Here is a 17,348-nt window from a genome sequence, read left to right on the forward strand (position 1 = left end):
CTGTCATTGAAAATAATCCTATAATAGGCACGTGAACTTTTGGTTCCCCCGTGTTGGATACGAACGCGAACTTTTGGTTCCCCCTTGGTTCCCCCGGCTCCCCCTTGGTTTCCCCGGCTCCCCCTTACCTCCCCCTTGTCTCCCCCGGCTCCACCTTGCCTCCCCCGGCTCCCCCATCCCTCCCCCGTTGTTTCAACATACACTTTTATACTACTCATAGATGCCGCCTCATTAACTTTAAATCTAGGAAACTAATTATAAATTTCTATAAACTCCTATCTAAACTAGCCAGACACTTGCACGAAGACAACTTAGCGCTTCTTCTATAGGACTTTGCAAATTTATTTATTCTTCGGTTTTAAAAATTCTGCTTCCGCTCATTCCTATTTGATTGTTATTTTCCGAAGCGTCAGCCATAGAGTCGATTTTCAAAATATAGCTAAGGTAGCCTACGTGAAGGTAGTATATTTCAAAATAAAGTAAGTCCTTAACTGAACTATTTACAAAATCAATGAGACATAGTTAATTAGCTATTTATACTGGTTTGTATAAAACTACAACCGTTAAATGAGTAGGATTTTGACCAAAACTCCAATACTTATCCAGATAACTAGGTTTGCAGGTTTTCCAGATAATTCTATTTGGAGCATGGTTCACGGATAATCAGGACAAAAATAAATATCCTCATAAGTAGTATTTTATAGAATAGTCTATTAGGAAACTACAAAGAGTTAAAAGAAAATTAATAAATACATTACATAATTACATTTGAACTAGTCAAGAATTTTGATATTTATAATTTGGTGATTTCACCATTACTGCCGACGGTTCTGTGATTCCAATTAGAATTAGAAAGTTTGTAACTTCCGCGGTGATTTCGAACCCGCAGAATTGCGTTTTGAACCCTAATTTGTATTTTTAGCCGAACCGGGCTTTAACATCGTACTCAATTTCTCCGAGTTTTCCATGGAAAGCGGCTCCTTTGATAGTTTGGAAATTAGAGATGGCCAAATGGACACTGGGAAACTGCTGCACACACTGCGGGGCACCACTATCCCGTGGGTGATCGTTTCTACAGGAAACGTCCTTTCTTTGAAGTTCAAATCCGACGTGTCCGTGGAGAGTTCGGGCTTCAAAGCCACTTATTATTTCATTAAACAAGGTAACAAATCAACAAAACAAAAGTTCAGGGTTAAGTGGGTTTGAAGCGTTTGATTGCCAGCTTTGACCAATGAAATCTAAAGAAAAACCACACGTGAACACTGAATATAAGCAAAAGTGTGATCGTAGCTAGATAAAATGAAATTTGAAGGTTGTTCGAAGATCCAAACACGGCCGGTCACTTATTAGCTAGGAGTAACAAACACAAGGTGAACGCAGCTAGCCTTTACACACGCTTACGCCGTGTTGTGTACGAATTTAATTGGGCAAGCCTTTACGCTGCACGTTTTACAGAAAGGCGGAAGACAATTTCCGAATTATCCCCTTCCGACGGCAGCTAACCAATCAAAACTGTACACAAGAAAAGGCACAACTTTTGACGGGTTGCGTTCTTCTTGTATGGGGTGGTGTGTTTGTTGCTTCTAGCTTATTAGGCAAATTACAAGTGAAGACATTTGTTTTTTATGCGAAAGATACTACACATTGATCTTATCTAAACGGCGAAGAACCTTGTTATTAAATTTCAAAAAAATATATTTTATTAGAAATCATGTCATATTTTGACATAAATATTTTATTTAGGCTTCTGAAAAAGTAAGTTAATTAATTGACCTGAAGCCTATTCAACCAAGAAACAATTATCTATCAATGTATTATCCAATCGTTATCACGCTAATTTATCTTAAAAAAAACAAAATTTTATTAGCTACACAAACGTGACATCTTACGGCAACATTTAAGCGCACACTTGTGGCGTTTTTCCTGCCATCTATCGCGTCTCAACAAAGAGTGAGTTTTTTATCATCTCGTAACCACCTGCGCGTGCTATGCGATCTGAAAATATCCACTTCCTAGGAAAAATAGCTTTTCGATAATTAGCTCTGGAATGTTTTTTAGTGAACACACTGTATATTAAATAAAAAATGCTTTAATCAAAGCAGTTGGAAGGTTTATTTAAGGGGTAGTTGGGATCTATGAAGGCACAGATATTGGAAATGTTTTAGAATTAAAGAGTTATTTTTTGGAATTATTTTAAAAAGCAAAATATATTTCTAAAATAGTTTCCATCGATTTTCCTCACCTTTTATAGATTTTAAAACCCTTCCCTTAAATTTGAGCCTTGAAACTGTAACAGTAAACTGAGAAAATTTTAAATTGTAAAGGAGTAAGCGTGTTTAGTTCAGAATTAAGTATAAGTGGTCGGGATACTTCCCCCCACGGACTAGAAACTAAATTTCACTTTCCACAAAATTCTTTCTGGTACTACTAAATTATCTAAAGACGTTATTTTTTACCTAGAATGTATGATCGGGTAATTCGGGTTCTACGGGCTAATTTTCCCGACGAAGCAAAGGCTTAACGGTAAAATGTTAATTACTATTACACTACAATTAAATTCATTACGATAATGATAATTTTTAGTTAAAAAATACTTAATTACGAATAAATAATGAGATTTAAATAAAGTTCCCATAAGAAATGTTTTATTATTTCTTGAGTAAATTGCGAAAAACCACGTTAACTCGAAGACGGACAAAATTTGATTTTTGCGTTTTTCCGGGAAACTGGAAACGAGCTGTTCGGTTGGCCTTCCATGTCAAAAATGATACTCTAACTCATTACAGTACGAAGGTTCTTATCTACAGTCGACTAACTTTCGTTAAATGACGGGATTCTAATACGTTTCTCGCTGATACATTAAAATTAACTGTAGTACTGCCAGACAATAATTGTTGACATTAAGTATAATCCCGCTAGGGATCCACAATACTGAATCTTGGGCATGAAAATCGCTTAAAATAAAGTCTTAAACTTTTTAGCAACCAGACTATTGATTATCCTGCCCTTGGCTGTATTAATTTTCGCCATAGGAAATCGCGCTGACCTTTTTAATAAGAATGGCCTACCGGCCATTTTTAATATTTTGCTAAATTAACAATTTTTTGAAGAAATATGGCGTTTGTTACGGGTAAAGAGCATATTCGCAAACATGCGAGAAACATTTTCCGCGGTAGTCACTTCGGTTCAAGAGGGAAAGTGGTACAACGTCTCCCACATCATTTCGCGTAAAGTGTATCTCTGATCCGTATATTTCTCTGCTTGTTTGCTTTGTTACACTCATTTAGAGGAAAGACGGAACGTAGAAGCTCCCTGCGACCCATTTTCGATTGGAAACAAAGATACTCAAGAATTTAGTTCGCCAAATTTCCACAATTTCTACCACGCATCCATTCTGTGTGATCTGACCCTCGAAGGTGAGTACAAGCGGTATATCAAAATATAATAATAATTGCCTAACTTGTAGTCAAAAATTAGTCTTAATAAGAAATGGTGGTTTGTCTTCGCTTGTTCCGGGATTGCGGAGTAAGATGAGAAGAGTAAGGCTATGACGTCATTTCACTCCGATTCTGTGATGGCGAATAGTTTGAGTCGGGATAAAAAATGTCTTCCTGTGGCCTTTTCGGCAGTAACATTCTGGCTAGTAGACGACAAAATCCGATTTACTCCTTTACACCTCCTTTTCAGAAGGAGTAAAAGGAGTAGCCCTAATAAAAAGCGAATAGTTTATGGGCCGGAGTAATTCTCATCCCCGGAACAGGCAAATAAAACGTTTTACGTTAAAAAGAGTAAATTTTTAATCCGACAACCGCCGAAAAGAAACCACCTAGTGACAAAAAGGGGCAAAAAATCTAAACCCTAAAAGATTTATAATAATGATAAAACTTCCGAATTATTCGAACCAAAAAAATGGCTGGTGCCCCTGCCGCGAACAAGCGCATTTTGTTCTTCGCTTCATCGTTTATTTAAGTTATGTTTGAACTCCACAGCGGAAATGAATCACTCAGTTCTAATAAGCTTTTCCGAGTTTCACTTGGAAGAAAGCGCTCGTTGCTCATTTGATAGTCTGAAAATCCAGAATGAAGATGATGAGGATGATTTTAGAATGTTTTGCGATGCGATTAATCCAGGCGTCATATATTCGCCCGGAAATTCGATTCGATTAAGATTTGAATCGGATGGCTCGAGACAGTTCTCTGGATTCAAGGCATCTTATTCATTTCTCGGTAAGAAAACCTCGAGTATAAATATTCCAACTAGGGTAAAGCCAAAGTAATAAACAGTTCCGTGACATTCAAGACAAAATTGGGAAATCCCATCGCGTTCTCCTTTGACTATTTGCTCAGCAAAACCATCGCTTACATTTTCAACATCTATTCGGTACGACCAATCGAATATACAATTTGGTATTCGATCGAATTATTTAATGTTTATATTTGACACACCCCTACCCAGGTAGCAATGGAACGTTTGACTTTGGTCGATTTTTAGTTTTTGGGTTAAAATAACGTTTTCAGGTCTTTTATCAACAATCGCTCTACGTTTATAATTAGTGAATAAAATCAACAGTTATCAAGAATTTCGTAAATAAAAATATCAACGTAGTTATGACGCCATAAAAATTAATTTTGTAAACGATAATGTTTTTAATAATATATCTGTAAAAAATCCACGTTTTATTTTTGTTTTGTATTTAACAATAATTTCAACGTCAATAATCAACGCCAATAACATGTCGTTTTAGTCTAAAAGGTCTTACATTTTTATGAATGGTCTGACAACCCTGCTTTAACAGTTATAGCGATCTGATTTCTATCCAAAATAATCGGAAACTATTTTGTTACAAATACATTATTCGGGTACAAATAGCAACCTCAAAGATAAATATTTATTATATATTTGACTTATTTCTTGCCCCGGTTACTTCCTTAATTTTCCCGCCCAATAAGTTTATATGTTTTAGCAAAGATTCGCCTTTATAGACAACGCTTAATAGTACCGGTGTGTTTTATTGGTTTTATTATCCCACGGGGACATGCGGCTGAAGTAACTATGCGCTTTGCGCTAGCGTGACTCGCGGATCTATCACAGTGTACGTCTGTTAGGTAATTTAACGGTTTGACGCGTGCCAGCATTGAAATGGTGAGTACGTTAAGTTTTATATTTTACTAGTCAATAATTGTTTATATAGTTGAGCTTTAAAGTTCGAAAAACTGTTTATATATATATTTCATAACATAAACGTACGTGCCGCTTGTAAGAACCTTGCGTGTGGTTTGTCGGTTTTAAGCCTTGGTCAGGTCTTGGAATAGGATAAATTTAATAATACCAGTCTACATTATTTAGTAACAAAAACAACTACGAATGGGTTTATATTTGCGTTCCTAATAGTTAAGTATTTAGGTTAGTCAATACACGGTATCAGTCTACGCTCCCCTAACATTGGTTTTGTGTGTTAATATTTAGGCTTTCACAAATTTTCAGTTTTTCATTTAAAATTTCACCAGAAAAGGTTTTTTGGCTGTTAAATTCAAAACCATAGTTTTCGAATTAACTTTTTTGGAAAATAGCTGGGGTTCCCAATAAATAAAGTGATAGATATTTTGTTTTATGTGTGGCTATTTGGTATTTCAGTTTGGCATTACTCGCAGTCGGGGGTCGCATATGGGTAATTGAAATTTGCATATTTACCAAAGTTAATAAATTAGATAGTTGCCTACTTGGAAATACAACATATTAGTCTGTGAGGATCTCTTAGCGGTGGTTTTCTTTGTGAAGTTAATATCTAGGTTATTACAGGGATTTTTAGTTGTTATTTTTGATTTCCACAAAATTTAATTTCTTTCAAATTTCATCAAAAAAGGTTTTTGGCCTTTCAATTCCAATCCAGAATTCTATAAGTAACTTTCCATTTGAAAAATAGCTGAGGTTCCTAATAAATAAAGTGATACATATTTTTTTTAATATGTGGCTATTTGGTATTTCAGCTTAGCGTTAGTCGCAGTCGCATATGGGTAATTGAAATTTGCATATTTACCAAAGTTATTAAATTAGATAGTTGCCTGCTTGAAAATACACTATATCAGTCCATGAGTATCTCTTAGTGGTGGTTTTGTGTGTGAAGTGTATGTTTTACCTAGTAAATTGGGGAACCTTTTGACTGATACTACTTTTCGTATATACTTTATTCCAACATGGAAGAATTTATTGTTTCAAATCGTCAGAAAAGAAGGCGTGTAGCTACTGCGGTAAGCTTGCAAATGCAAGCTTTAATTGACTCTCAGATTGAACATGATGAAACTACTGAACCTAACCTTGAGTTACCATTGCCTCTAGCTGAGAGCCCTATATACTCTGAACCCACATCAGAATTAGCTGCAAACTCTAGTTCCAGTTCTGAAAGTACAGAACCATCATCTGAGGTTTCAAATAGTTCCAGTTCTAGTTCTGAGGGTGTAAATTATGATATACCATTTGAAGAAGAATTGGAAATCGAAGATCAGCCTAAGTGCTTACGAACTGATTTACAGAAATGGGCTCTTAAACATAAAATAAGTCACGAAGGGTTAAATGATCTCCTCCGCACCCTTCATCCTCATCACCAAAACCTACCACTTGATTCGCGAACATTATTACAACTTAACCGGTCATCTGCGATAACAGTAGACAAATTAGAAAATGGGGAGTATCACCATTTGGGACTTAGAAAAGGCTTATTGAAAAAAATTGAATCTGGTTTGATTAATCCCGAAATGAATGAATTAACTATCTCAATAAATATTGATGGGCTACCCATCTACAAAAGTGTCAGAGGAGAATTTTGGCCAATTTTGGTCCGTTGTGTGCAGACAGTTGATACTTACCCTTTTCCAGTTGGAATATTTTACGGGACTGGAAAACCAGATTCAATTGGTGCATTTCTAGTGAAATTTGTTGCAGAGACTCTCGATATTCTTCACAACGATATCCATGTCCAAGATAGAGTATTTACTTTAAAAATTGGAGCGATAACCTGTGATGCCCCAGCAAAGGCATATCTTAAATGTATAAAATATCATAGCGGTTACTGGGGTTGTGACTATTGTGAGGTGAAAGGTAACTATACCGATAAAGTTATCTTTGATGAAATTGACGGTGCATTGCGAACTGACTTTAGTTTTCGCAACAAAACACAGATAGAACACCATATGGCTCATCAAAACTCTCCATTTTTAGATTTACCAATTGACATGATTAAAAATTTCCCCCTGGATTATATGCACCTTGTGTGCATTGGTTGCGTGAAACGCATAATCAAAAGTTTTTCACAACCCAAATCAAAAACTAAACAACCAACTCATATAATCAATCAACTATCCATTAAAATGTTAGAGTTTTCTCATCATACACCCATGGAATTCTCACGTAAGCCACGTAGTCTTAAAGACATTGAAAATTGGAAAGCCACGGAGTTTCGCCAGTTTTTATTGTATACTGGAGTTTTTGTTTTTAAATCTGTTCTTCCTGACAACTTTGTGCAACATTTCCAAATTTTTCATTGCGCGATTTATATTTTGTGTATGCCAGAGCCAAATGAAGAATTGATTAACTACGCTGAGTCACTTTTAGAAACATTTGTCACAAGTGCGCAAGATTTTTATGGCCGTAGCATTTATGTTTACAATATTCATAATTTAATTCATCTTGCTCCACATGCCAAATTGTATGGTAGCTTAGATAATTTTTCTTCATTTCCTTATGAGTCGTATTTGGGGCGGTTAAAAAAACTGGTTCGAAGCCCACACAAACCACTACAACAAGTGGTAAATCGATTGACGGAATTAGACCAAGTCGAATTGAATAGTTCTCAGCAACGGCGTCTTGAGCCAAAAATGGAACATAAAAATGGACCTTTAATTGAAAATGTTCGTGGGATTCAGTACAGGAAACTCATATTTAATGGCTTTACTTTCTCTATTAAGAATGGCGACAATTGTTGTAAAATGCATGATGGAACCATAATTTTAATTGAGAATATTGTAAAAATTCCTGCTAAGTTTGTCTTTATTGGGAGATCTTTTAAAAATGTTTCCGATGCCTATTCATATCCTTGTCAATCTTCCAAATTGGGAATAAATAAAGTTAGTAGACTATCAAGCTTGAAGTCTTGGGGTTTAGAAAAGGTTTCCCAAAAGTGTTATTTTTTACCAATTTCAGATACATCTGGAATTTCAATTCCGTTATTACATACTTTTTGAGTATATTGTATTCCAAAATTGAGTCATGCTTTAACAAATCAAAATTCAACATTTAACTTAATCTATATCTTTCCAGATGAAAAAGTTTTTTATATGAAAAATGATAGAGAAATACCGTCGTTACTGATACTGTAGAATATGTAATAATTTCAAATCTCTAAAATGCATGTTTTAGAATTCATGATTTTTTTCTTTAACGACTTCCATAGAAAATATATGATAATTGGCCTGAATATCTAGTTTTAAAAGAGCCTCTTCAGTCGGAATGTTGTTTCATTTAAAAATAGTTAATTGTTAGAGTTAATTTTTTGTAAATAGATTAATTTTTATTGGTTAGAAGGGGTTTTAGTTTGAATTGGTTATCATTTGATTTAGAAACGCTACTTAATTGTGGAGTTTCAAGAATTGTCATCTACGGGTGACAAAGAAATTGGTGTTATTTGTTCGTCGTGGTACAACCCCGTAAAAAAAGAGACATTCTGGCCACCATTTGTGTCCAGTCAAAAACTAGTTAAATGTTTGTTAAGCAATGAGAAACCAACTCATTCATGGCGAGTATACAGTATATTGCGCACTTTCTATGAAACAGGTAAGTTTTTATTGGAACTGAACCAATATATAATTAATTTTTAAAACAATTTAGAGATATAATTTGACAATTTGAAATATAAAATTTATTTCAAAAAGTGTTTTTAAAAATTAGCTACATTTTGGTTCGGATGTTATATTTTATTAAACTATGTTAATACGGCATTACTTATTGCAGACGATTTCAAAATAGCTAAAGAAAAACTCATAAAATATGAGAATCAATCTGATGCCGGTACTGAAAATGAAAATGTGGAAGAAAGTGGAAAGAAGAGAAAGCATAAAGCTCCTAATAGATATGATTGCGATTTAAGTGACTATGGTAAATGTCTTACTAATTCAAACTAAGTAATTACTTTAAATGTGATACTTTATTTAAAGGGAAAGCAAAACATAAGAAAAAATTTTCAAAGTCTACACCTAAGATGCCACCAAAAATAGATTTACCCAAAGTCCCTTATTTCCCATCTTCCGGTTGGTATATATATATTTTTTAATTTATTTTAGCAAGGTAGGGAAAGAAGTCACATGGAACGACACTACAAAGTTAATTAGAGTGAAAAATATTACTTTTTGTGTGGAATTATGGAAAGTTGTATACGACGATTGTAGTGGGGTGGGGGAGTGGCTAGCATTTTCACCTCTCAGCGCGAGGAGGCGCATTGGATCCCAGCTAGTGGCACTGGGTAAAAGCCTGCAACCCCTCATCGAGCCCCTCATGCGTTGAGTTTGCAAGTTCTCTCCCCACTGGTTTATAGTGGTTTTCCCTGAGATCTTCGGTTTCCTCTTTCCATAAAATCTTGCTAAGGTTAACGGTAATAGTTAGTGTAGGGAGCTGTCGGCTAGCTCGCGTGGCATGAAGGGCTTGCCACCACCCTCAAACGAATTGTAAACTGGTCACCGGTAAATAAGGCATTAAACGTACCAAGCTGACTTGGGCCTGCGGTGGTGTCTAAGGTATTAGCCTAGCTAATAATTTATTATCATTAGCCTAGCTGATTATTATTATTACTATATTAAATGCTGTTTTATTAAGAATTTTCATTCACCAGCATATGAATTGTATAAAATAAAATAGTAATTAAAATAAATTTGCTTCTGTTAGGTGATAAAAGCAAAACTGTTTTGAAAAACCAGTCCAGTGATCTAAGTATTTCCAAGAGTTCAAAATCTATTTCGCAAAACATTTGTGATCATTCACAGTCTAGTTCTCAAAACATTTGCGACATTCCAGAGTGCAGATCTCTCAGTTTTGACTGTGAAATTTCTGGTACGATAATATGTTAAACTTATTTAGTGAAATTTCATTATCTCATATTATAATTTTTACAGATTCTAATGATTTTGATGAACTAAAACACCCTAGTGATTCTCAAAGTGATGATTCTGATGGACATATATTTTCAGAGAAAACCAACCAAATTGGTAATAAGTATATTGTAATTATTGAAGTTCTTTCGCATTAAATAAGTCAACTAGCCCAAAAGTATATCATCAACATTTTTAACAAAAAATATTTATTTTAATTTTATGTATCAATATAGTTTCAAAAAATACGGACTCCTCAGCTACTTCAACCCAACTATCCTTAAAAAACTCAGGAGGCGATATTTCTATTAAAGGTACATCACAATTTTTTTCATGTTATGCAATTTAATATGTCAATTTTTATACTTTTTTTTTAAACGGATAGTTTTAGAACAACTTTTAAAAAATCAAGACTACATGAAAAGACAGTTGGAATCAAATTCCAAATTGTTACACAAACTGCTTTTCAATACATCTATAACTACGAAATTAGATGTAGAAAAATTGGAACTGCAAATTCCCGCTAATTCCTTAGATGATTTAAATGAAATTGATAAGTTTGTCAGCTTAGAAGCAAACCAAATTACTTTGGTATTATTCATTCTTAGTTTTAGACATAAATTGATATTATTACATTATTTAAATTTTTTTTACTTCAATGTAGATATCTTATCTCGGAGGCCTGGGGGGGAAATCAATTGGTGACTGTACGAGGAAAGTTTTGGCATCCCTTCTTACAGATAACTTAGGCGTCGATCTGAATTGGGCAGGTCACCACAATAAAACGGCATTTAAAACTTTAAATGTTAAAAATATTGTTATTGGTAAATTTAAATCACTATCTAAATAGAAAATAATCCTAAATGACTCAAATTATTATTTTAGCTGCAGTGCGTTCAAATCAGAATTTCAAAACGGCTGAAGAAACACTTATCCACGGTGCAATCAAGGATTGGTTAAAGTACTCCAGAACTAGAATAAACAACCGAAAATCATCAAGAAGTGATACCGCGTCAGTCAGAAATGGAGGTGATACCGCGTCAGCCATAAATGGAGGTGATACCGCGTCAGCCATAAATGGAGGTGATACCGCGTCAGCCATAAATGGAGGTGATACCGCGTCAGCGATAAATGGAGGTGATAAAGCGTCAGTCATAAGTGGTGATCTCATGACAGCTAACGATGAAGAAGCTCGAAAAATACTTTTCAACATGATTAATTAAATTGGCCAAACTTTATATTATTCCAGATAGGAACTTTACTAGTAAAATTTATTAAAAAAAATGTTACACAACATTTTACAGGAAAGCGTTCTGTGATTTAAAATTACTAAATTGGCCAAAACTTTAGTTTATTCCAGATAGGAATTTTACTAGAGAAATGTATTATAATAAAAGGTTAATGTCGACATAATACAGAAAAGCGTTCTGTGATTTAACATGACTAATTAAATTGGCAAAACTTTATTTTGTCTAAATAGGAATTTTACTAGTGAAATTTATTACAAAAAAATTTTAATCTCGACATTATACAGAAAAGCGTTCTGTGATTTAACCTTAATTATTTTAATAACTGGGTTCGGAACTCATAATTAACTGTGATATGACGGAGCTCAAGATATAGACTACTTTTCAATGATTCATTGGCTAAATACTTTGTTTATCAAATATAAGATTTTTACAGCTCTGAATTTAAAAATGTTGATCTCAACATATAAAACAGAAAAGTGTTGTAATTTTAATATTTAAATTAACAATGTAAGAGTTTTAGTAACTCGTAAAGTAGTACCTGATGTTTCTTTAAAAATAAATTGTTTTAATCATAACTTTTTTTGGTATTCAATATTATAGGTACATATTTTGGGCTAACAATTATTTTAATAAATAAAAATCGGTTTGTATTTCCGCTGTGGTGCAGCTGCTGGTGTGAACTTAATTGTTTTAAAGAATAATGACTAACTAGACGTATATTTTAAATTGTCGATATTTGGTCTGCATTATTACCATATTTACGTTTTTAAAACCGTTTAAAAAACGAGGGTTTAGGCGGACATTCATCAACCAAATGTAACGTTTTTCTATCAACTATTCATAAACGTTTTCAAAACCGTTTATTAACCTGATTTAACCTATTTATAAACGTAGATTTAATGTTATACGTATACTCCAACAACAGAGAAAAGGCTCGAAAAACGTTTTTTTAACGTTTAATGTTGGTTGATTAATTGTTTATAAAACGTTGTGTTAATATCGTTAAAGATATGTATATTACAAAACGTTGATATTTGGTTTGTGGTATTAACGGATAACCGTTTTTTAAACCGTTTAAAAAACGAGGGTTTAGGCGGACATTCCTCAACCATTTGAAACGTTTTTTAATGGACCATACTTCAACGTTTTCAAAACCGTTTATCAACGAGATTTAGCTACCTGGGTAGTAGATATGTATAAATTAGTGCAAGTAAAAACAGTCCCATCACTGACTACCACATTTTGGAGGAGGATAAATAAGGAATTAACAGCGTTGTAATTGACCCGTCGAAATTCAAACCCGTAATGGTAGAGCCATCTTGGACATTTTTACCAAAATTAATTATAATACGAAAGCCCTTTTTATACGAATCACTGCAAATGATAAGTAAGATCACCATCAGGCACTTGCTAGATATTGACTTATATGAAAGCCTTTGAGTTAACATAGAGCCAAGAAGCTCTTAAATTGCTGGATTTCTGTCTTCTAAGCTGAGGATTTGTTATTTATAAGACACAAATAATCTCTTAAAAATACATTTAATTCCTACAAATGCTCGATCTCAACTCCCCCACCTTTTTTTTTAATAATAATAATTAGCTAGGCTAATACCCTAGGCACCACCACAGGCCCAAGTCAGCTTGCGACTTTATATGCCTTATTTTCCGGTGGCTGGGTTACAATGCGTAGGAGGGTGGTGGCAAGCCCTTCATACCACGCGAGCTAGCCGACAGCTCCCTATACTTACTATTACCGTTAACCTCAGCAAGTTTTTACTTACAATGAGTACCATGTTTTCTTGAATATTTTTGGCCTCTTTATTCTTGGCGTGACCATCCGGCAGTGTAGGACCCGCGTCGCCAATTATTACGTTAACCGTTTTTGACTAAACCACGCCATTCTTAAAAAGATGAAGAAATCACAGACCTTGAATTTATAGATAACTTTAAATGAAAAGATTATTTCTTAAGATATTGTATGGAAATTAAGCTAATGAATTAAATTCGACCAAACATTTATAACCTATAGACCTTATAGCAAAACGTAGAAGCAGTTCTATTACATTGCTCAATTTCGGTTAAGCAAACAAATTGACAGAAATTGAGAGACCGCTACAAGGTATAAAATAATTTTCTAAATTGTAGAAACTAGCGCCTCCAAACACAACAAGTGTCGTAATTTCAGTTTCGGCAATCCAACGATCAAAGAATTCTACTCACCAGGTTACCCAAATACGTATGGTGGAAGCTTCAGTGGCGTTTTGATATTAGAAGGTACGTTCAGGGTATTACCTCATTTATCTCAAAAGTATATTATCTAGAATCACAAAATTTGTGGTAAATTTTCTCAATACGAAACTGTCTAACGTGATTATTTCAGAGAAATTGAAAAACATTTCACCGTTTTTTGGAATTTTTACCATACTTATTTGGTAGACCAAACCTTCAAACGAAAATATTGTGGACATACTGAAAATTGTTTCAGTGAAAATGATTTGGTTGAAAATCCACTGCTTTTTGCAAAGTTTTCAGCCGGTACTAGGTCGAAATACCTTGTTTTAATAGACTTTTCCTAAAATATATTTCAAATGAATGTTTGTGATTATGTTTCAGCATATACCAAAACATTTTTTTTTAATTTAATGGTTTAGATATTTTATTTAATCCTAATTTTTAAGTAAATGCATTCTCTCACTGATGCAGTGCAGATGGCATATTATTATTAATTCGAATAATCAACACGTTTTTAGACAACGTGAAACTGATTAAATCACCAGTCGGACTCACTGGTCAGTGATGAATTTCGAGTTTAATACCCATTACTTTAGTAGCGACTTTTTAAATCAGATCTACCTTATTCCCGACAATAGCATGCTTTTATGCTAGAACTGGTAACGCATTTCCTGTTAGTCAAATGCTTACAAAGCCGCGTCATGCTATGAACTATAAATATTCAAAATTGACTTTAATTGGTTTTAGTCATACGACAGTGTTCTCTTATTCTCAATCTAATGTTCCTTCTCGAGAGAAAGACCATTTAATAACTAAAACATGCGTATTGGATTCCCTAATCACCACCAAGTACAGTTTAAACTAAACGTTTAGGCACACCGTCTTATTCCCCAAGTTTTATCTTTCTTCAAGTAGAAGTATCGAATGAGCTTCGAACTTAGAAAAAATGGAGATATCAGCCTTAATATCCGTGAGCAAAATATGTGAAGAAATATCAGACAACTTTTGAATTTCAAAGTTTTATGCAGAGAGAATTTTGAACGAGCAGACAGCTTACATATATTCATTTAACACTCGATCGGTAGGCGGCGATACTTGTGACCAAAATTTAAAATATTCACGATTCTTAGACGACATTCCTTTGCTTGAATACAGTCGTCTTCTGTGTCCACATGACGGTGCGCTAGCGCATTAACATTGTGATGTTGTGGCACTTTTTTCTACTGAGTTTCCTTAGTCAGTGGCGGACTGGGTCTAATATTTTGGGCTGCCAGAAGACCAAGGGCCCCAGCTTTAACAACTATAAAGCTATAATGTTTGAGGGGCCCACTTCATGAACGGTCCGTGGGGCACAGCTACCATCGGGCAGGTTCACTCTATGGCCAGTCCTTAGTAATAGATTCAAAAGAACGGAGCAGTTCGGTCACCCTTGATTCGACCTTTGACTTTTTCCTGCGGGGCTTTAGGAAGTAATATGTTTTCAGTGGCGGCGCTAGGTTTAGGCTACGCAGGCTACAGCCTACTTTTATTTCGCTTGTAGGGGCCCCAAATCTAGATGAAGGGGCTCCGAACAGCCCCCTAAAATGATTTGCGAAACTATAACTATCAAAATCCGAATTAAAAGGCTCCTGTTTTTAAGTTGCGAACACTGAACAGTGATTTCTAATATTTTTTTGAACGCAGCCTTGATTCGTTGTAGTTGCTAAACTAACTACTTCAAAAAGTTTTGCATCGTTAGACAGATGATAAATTGCGCGGTTTTCCGAATCTCCGAGACTCCGAGTCCAAATTTCGAAAATAAAGATAAAATAAAGCGTGGCAACTGGCAAGTGTTTTTGCAACAATTGTAAGTGAAAATGGAGAATGCTGTTGGAGGATGTTGCCCATATGTGCATTGTTATGCTCATCGACTAAAAAAAATAACTTCCGAGTACATTTCTTTTGTAAATTATTAAAAATAAACCGGTTTTGTCACAGTTTTAGTAAAGGGGGCCCCCAAATTAAAGAATTAAGTAGCCTACCCATAGTAATATCCTGGCGCCGCCACTGTATGTTTTCACGACGCCAGCAACGAGCCTCGACGACTTACGGCGGAGAACAAATGAAGCTAGCCATCCTGTTGCTCCGAGTATTGTAGAGAGGTCTTTTTGTAACGTGATAAATCACCCACAGACTTGCGTTGGTGAAGATGCAGGTATTATCGAACTAAACACATTTCAGGGGATAAAATAAGGATTTTTTTAAACTGAACAAATTCAAACTGAACCCCTAAAGCATAATTTCAATGAGCTATAAAAGCGCCGAATTTGTAGCAGACGAATATTTAAACAAAATTATGAGACAAAAAAGGGCTGTAAATAAGTAACTTAGTTCAGCAAAATTTGACGGCGTTTGTCGATATGTTCCGGAAAGACCCGTCACCCGCGACATCTACCATGAGATAATCAGGTATTTTAAATTTTTCACGTGTGTTAAAAATATTTTGACACGAACTGGTTTTTATGACTTCATGACTTTGCAAAAATTGCCTTTTTTCGACCAAACCAATTTCATCGGAACATTTTCAATAAGAAAATAAATTCTCAATTTTCAGTGTGCCATACTTTTCATTCGAAACGTTTTGTCTACCATCTATGAGTAAAAATGTAATTTGAAATTCTTTAAATTTCACAATTGAAGCTTGATATATTAGATAATGGAATTGAATAGAAAAAATATTCCCTTAAAATAAACGTCTTGAGAAAAATGGTCTAATTGAGCAAATGCAGACACTCTGGATAGATAATCTAAGTTAATATTAGTAAAAATAACATTTTAATTTTATTACAAACAGCTCCAAAGAAACATTACGTTGAAGTAAATTTTAAAGAATTGAACACGTATATAGAAAAGGATTGCAACAACGCTTTGATAGAAATAAGAGACGGCAATCGAGAAAACTCAAATTTGCTTCATTCAATATGTCAGTCTAATAATACGGCGAGGAGCATTTATTCAACTGGAAGGTACCTTCGACTGAAACTGAACACTATCGGCAAAATAAACACTCTGTCAAAATTTAGAGCAAAGTACGCGTTCTTGGAAAAAGGTTGGTTCTTCATATATTTTTCAAGGGTATAGTCACTCGTTAAAAGTGTCTACATCTGATTACTGATTTCCTAAAATATCTTTAGTCAGTGGCGCATCCAGGGGGAGAGGGGGGCACAGGGCTTATTCTCCTCCCCCGAAACGTGTGGTCATACATTCAAATATTTTTAATTTTATACTTTTTTTCAATGGTGTGTCCCCTCGAAACAAAATCCAGGCTATGCCACTACCTGTAGTGATTTCTTAAAAATGTCGGTGATTTAACTACGATGAGCACTACTAGGGAACTAAATAAGTATACACTTGAAAGGTAAATGGAGGTTTTGACTGACAATCATGGCCTTCCAATGATTTTGGAAATTCACGATTCTCAAGACGATTTGCAGGGATCCTAGCTTACACATTTCAAGTGTATTCATATAATTTCACAGTTCAACTAATTAGTTAAGAAATTACAGCCTCTTCTAGGTTTTTAAACCTGTTGAATCGAAAAACAGTAAACTCCGTAATCAGGGTTCTTTGTAGGTATTTAACTGATCACGTAACTTATTACAGACTAGCCGAGAAGCTAGTTGTGTGTTTCGAGGCACTCCACTCCAGTACGCCCCCCCCAACCCCTTTTTCCCATGGGATAATTTCAGTGGCA

The 17,348-nt window shown here is 34.7% G+C and overlaps 1 protein-coding gene across 1 annotated transcript in view; it reads left to right on the forward strand.

Moving 5' to 3' along the window:
- Window positions 1–3,151: 3,151 nt before the first annotated feature.
- LOC149957442 (uncharacterized) overlaps window positions 3,152–17,348 on the forward strand; it is a 52,864-nt gene continuing 38,667 nt past the window's right edge. The window contains exons 1-5 of the mRNA XM_090167032.1: window positions 3,152–3,227; window positions 3,288–3,416; window positions 3,990–4,226; window positions 13,529–13,657; window positions 16,449–16,703. Coding sequence (XP_090023158.1) covers window positions 3,152–3,227; window positions 3,288–3,416; window positions 3,990–4,226; window positions 13,529–13,657; window positions 16,449–16,703 — 826 coding nt within the window. The remainder of the gene's footprint in view (window positions 3,228–3,287; window positions 3,417–3,989; window positions 4,227–13,528; window positions 13,658–16,448; window positions 16,704–17,348) is intronic.

The sequence above is a fragment of the Leiobunum rupestre genome, chromosome 2 (genome assembly GCF_980474605.1).
Source record: "Leiobunum rupestre chromosome 2, qqLeiRupe1.1.hap1, whole genome shotgun sequence".
Classification (NCBI taxonomy): domain Eukaryota; kingdom Metazoa; phylum Arthropoda; class Arachnida; order Opiliones; family Sclerosomatidae; genus Leiobunum; species Leiobunum rupestre.